The sequence below is a fragment of the Salvelinus alpinus genome, chromosome 13, assembly GCF_045679555.1.
Source record: "Salvelinus alpinus chromosome 13, SLU_Salpinus.1, whole genome shotgun sequence".
Taxonomy (NCBI): domain Eukaryota; kingdom Metazoa; phylum Chordata; class Actinopteri; order Salmoniformes; family Salmonidae; genus Salvelinus; species Salvelinus alpinus.
Window position 1 is genome coordinate 24,289,735 of NC_092098.1, and position 4,704 is coordinate 24,294,438.

Here is a 4,704-nt window from a genome sequence, read left to right on the forward strand (position 1 = left end):
GCTGCCTTGGTATTGAGTGTGTATACTGTTTGGATTGCGTTAATAAGAAACTAACACCCTTGAATCATGTGAAAGTTTTCAGGAGAAGTTGGTATGTGTTTAAATGAGTAGTGCCTCTGTACTTAAGTTTAGTTTAAGTTTATTTTATTTTTACAGGGACAGTGCACATTAATCAACGTTTCAGTAAAAGTGCCGGTTTTAGCCAGCCGGCTAATTTTCAACCGCAGTCCCTGGGCAGGTTATTAAAAACAAATTACAATATGGACAATAGCAACATAGAACAAGACATAGCATACAGACATAGCAACATAGGACAAGCAAGACGTAGCATACAGACAGAGCAACATAGAACAAAAAGCAGCAAGACAAAATTCATAAAAGCAACAAAGTGTTTCCACACCTCACAAGTTAGACAACAGACATGGAAAGCGGCAACACACAGCTAGGGACCATGTTCACAAATCTGATTGACCTTAAGCCATGTCTTCAAGCATTTTGTGAAAGTTTGATATGTGGTGCAGTTATGTGTGTCTGATGGCAGTGTATTCCAGACATGGGAAGCTCTCACAGAAAAAGCGGATTTACTAAAGGTGCTTTTCCTTAGGGGAACTACACAGTCACCTCTCATGGCAGACCTTGTGGATCTGCTGCCATATGTTTGGGTTTTCTGTTTAACAAAAATACTGAGTGGAGGGGGAGCCAAGCCATTTAGGATCTTGAATACAAGACATGCATCAGTGTATTGCACAAGATTTTCCCAACTCAGGAGCTCATGCTTTCTGAGGATGTGACAGTGATGATGGCTATTGGGCTTCCTATCAAGCACTTTGAGAGCCTGTTTGTAGACAGACTGAATAGGTCTTACTGTTGTACAGCAAGCTTGGGCCCAACTAGTCAAGCAGTATGTTAAGTGGGGGAGTATCATAGATTTGAAGTACAGTTTTGCTACCTCTGTAGTCAAACAATTTCGAATATATCGGAAATTAGCTAGGTTGAATTTGGTTATTTGAATTACCTTTTTCACGTGCTTTTTAAAAGAGAGGTTGGAATCAAGTATGATGCCAAGGTACTTAAAATCAGATACCACCTGGAGCTTCTCCCCTGACACATAGACATCTGGCTCAGTAGCATCTGTTGCCCTCTTTGTGAAGAACATGCAAACAGTTTTTTTCACATTGAGATGCAAACACGAGTCACTGAGCCACTTTGTAACCTGGACCATTACAGTAGTGAGTTCTTGTGCAGCTTGTTGTTTGCTCTTTGCATGCACATATATCACTGTATCATCTGCATACATTTGAACTTCAGACCCAGTACAGACAGAAGGCAGATCATTAATGTACAGGCTGAACAGGAGGGGCCCCAGTATTGACCCTTGGGGCACGCCCACATCATAGCTAAGAGTGGGCGACAGCTCATTGCTCACTCTGACACACTGAGTTCTGCCTTCAAGGTATGATTTCATCCATCTCAAGGCATCAGGGGAAAAGTTAAACTTGGACAATTTTGTGATGAGAATCTCATGGTTAACAGTATCAAAAGCTTGGCTTTAGCTTCCATTGTGGAACTATTGAAACGGCAATCTGGTTGAAAACATATTTTTTTCAACATGGTTGCACTAGTTGCAACATTATTCAGGAATGTTCAGAGCTGTTATAGATAAAATAACTGTTACAGATGGAAAACCGCTAACTAATGTGACCAAGAGAAAAGGTGGCAATGTTATTCCTTGGACAGATGGTCACTGCCATGGGTCACATAGATGTTTTTCAAGCTATTTACATTTACATTTAAGTCATTTAGCAGACGCTCTTATCCAGAGCGACTTACAAATTTAGCCACTTGGACAGAGGTTACATATTTTTTTGGCTGTGAATCAGGAAGTGAATTTGTGGTCTGCACTGATGTGGAACTTTAGGTCATCCTCTGAATAAAAAATATATGATTGGAGAGGTAACCTTTGCAACAGATGATGAAAAACATCCATACAGCTGAATGGCAAAGAATGCTTTTGAATAAAGCATCTGGCCTCTCAACCTAAAAAAATGCCCTGACTGTTTAGTTATTCATTCTTTATTGGAAGATTTCTTCCACATCTTTGCAAGTTGACCTGTCTGATGATGCATGCTTGGTATGCAGTATACTGCACAAATCTGAACCCGTAAAGGACAAGACAGGCCAACAAGAACATTGGCCGTCTGCAGTAAATCACCTGCTGGGTGTCAATAAAGTGTGGCGATTCAACGTGTAGTCAGGAAATTATCATAAAATAATTAACGAGGTTCTGTGGTCAGAGGCAATAGGATGGCAACCCACCACGAACGACCAATGTCCGTGTTGGTCTGTCTTGTCCTTAACATCAGTAAGCACAGTAGCAGGTGGTTTTCTAAAATAACAATTGGGAATGTGAAATTAATTCAGGTGATACATTTTATTTTCAAAAGTGAAACATCTTTCTTCACATCATTTTCTTAGAAGCAAATATCAAACATAAATCAGAAAATTACTTTAAAATTACTTGAAAAGATAATTAAAACTTCCATAAAGCAGTTATTAAATGAAAACCTGCTTCAGACAGACATGTTACTTGTAGCACTTTGTTCATACAAAAAACATAAAAGCAAAAATGGTACTTGACAATGTTATACTCTGTACTATCGGATGTGAAAGGTCATGTTTCAGTGTTGACAAGTGCATTTAGAGAAAGAGTAGGGATAGATAACTAGGATTGTAAAATGACTGCTTACAAATGTGCACACACTGCTTACCTCATTTGCACACACTGTATATAGACTTTTTCTATTGTGTTATTGACTGTATGTTTGTTTATTCCATGTGTAACTCTGTGTTGTTGTTTGTGTCGCACTGCTTTGCTTTATCTTGGCCAGGTTGCAGTTGTAAATGAGAACTTGTTCTCAACTAGCCTACCTGGTTAAATAAAGGTGAAATAAAAAAAATAAAAAATAAAGTGATTTTACTTTCTGATTAGACATTGGGTGGTTGTACTTCTAGCATACTAACTAATAGTTAAGACACCCATGGGCCTGCAAATGCCCATGTCAATGAAGCAATTACATCTCATAGTCAATAAGGCCCACAATTTAGCCTGGTCCCAGATCTGTTTGTGTTTTCTTGCCAACTTCTATGGTCATCCTATGATCCCAACCATAAGAGTTGACAAGATAGCCCAAACGATTTGGAACCAGGCTACCCACAGCCATGTTTTAAGATGCACATCATTTTGAGGTGCCCTCACAGTGCTAAGGTGTCTTTTATTAGCCTTCTCATGGTGGTGCTCACTGAGGTGCCCAGCGTATCAGTGATCTGAAAAGTGATTTTGTACAGGTAAGGTTGGACATCTTTGAGGCTGGTGTCGAACACATTGTCCACTTCTGACTGGGTGGGCATCTTGGGTAGGTACTCGTGCCGGTTGATCACCTCCACGATGTTGATCACCTTCTCACCCAGCTTCTCGCCCACTTTCTCCCGGCAGATCTGTCTCTCCTGCTCGTTGGCCAGGTTAACGACATTGACCTTGATGCTCCAGACCTCCCAGGGAATACACTCATCAGAGAAAGGCCAGCGGGACTTTTTTTTCTGGTAGAACTCCAGTGAGATTTGTCCCATTCCATCCGTCCCATTGCCCATGGCATCCTGTAAAGCACAATATAGATCCAGAGGTCAATGGATGCCAATAAATTACAAGTATGGTTATACATAACATAACCCATATAATATCTAGCTATACGTTTTAGTGGATAATATCTATACATTTCAACAAACAATCAGTCATCATATAGGCCTACCTTGAATTCTCCTACTGCTTTCCTGATGGCCCTGTCAAGCTCATCGGAAGAAACACGAACAAAACTGAAATCAATAAAGTCGCAGTCAATGTCCTGTGTGCCAACAGTACCAATGGAGTAGGTGCCCTCTTTCTTGTAGTGAAATTTCCCAGTGCTGCGATGCAATAAGATAGTGTGCAACAGAGCCAACATGGCCTCGTCCACCTGTCTTCCCTCCACCGACACTTCTAGAGCCTCCGAACGGCAGTTCATGGTGATCTGCTTCCCCACAGAGGCAGATGGAATATATGGGGGAATTCGCTATTCCAGCACACCCTTCAACTGTTGTTCACGTTCCATAAAACTGGGCTAAACATCAACACAAGCTAGCTAGCTAACGTTACTGCTAGCTATTGTAAGTAGCTAACTAACTACTAACGCATCAAACATTGTGGCAAACTCGATGGTTATCAAGAGAACACGTTACTTTTAGACTGACTTGTTTAATATTACAACATGTGTAGAAAATGTGTTGTTCCTAGCTATGTTCTTTATAAGTATTTATTAATAACAACATGCTGACACACAAACTGCAATTTCGCTGTCCTACTAAAAAGGGGAGGAACTACTTCTGTAAACACATCGGGAAAACTACGGAAAGTCCTGTGGACCAATCCGAACCTTGTATCCGTTCTTATACCCCAGCAATGTAACACGTGTATAAGATACAAGTCAGCTATAAGTCAGAAACGATCAATAAAAGCTATGTAATTGCAGTTATTTCTACATGAAAACGCTGATTTTCCTTAGAAATTCAAATGTATTTGAAGATAGAATTTAAAGTTTGGGAAAACCCACTAGAGTATAGATGAAAGCACTTTAGTTAGATATCGCTATGCACTCTGGGAATAGCAGTTCA

At 40.2% G+C, this 4,704-nt stretch overlaps 1 protein-coding gene across 1 annotated transcript; it reads right to left on the reverse strand.

Moving 5' to 3' along the window:
- Positions 1-2,412: 2,412 nt before the first annotated feature.
- LOC139537433 (autophagy-related protein 101-like) lies at positions 2,413-4,454 on the reverse strand. Its single transcript, XM_071338705.1, has 2 exons — positions 3,807-4,454; positions 2,413-3,654 (listed from the first exon to the last, which is right to left on the reverse strand). The coding sequence occupies exons 1-2, from the start codon at positions 4,056-4,058 to the stop codon at positions 3,253-3,255; spliced, it is 654 nt and encodes a 217-aa protein (XP_071194806.1). The 5' UTR covers positions 4,059-4,454; the 3' UTR covers positions 2,413-3,252.
- Between the last annotated feature and the right edge of the window lie 250 nt (positions 4,455-4,704).

Excerpts from the sequence above, each read along its gene's own strand:
- LOC139537433 (XM_071338705.1), bottom strand. The coding sequence starts at position 4,058 with ATGAACTGCCGTTCGGAGGCTCTAGAAGTGTCGGTGGAGGGAAGACAG. Across the intron at positions 3,655-3,806 it reads AAGCAGTAGGAGAATTCAAG|GATGCCATGGGCAATGGGAC; the intron begins GTAGGCCTATAT and ends TGTGCTTTACAG.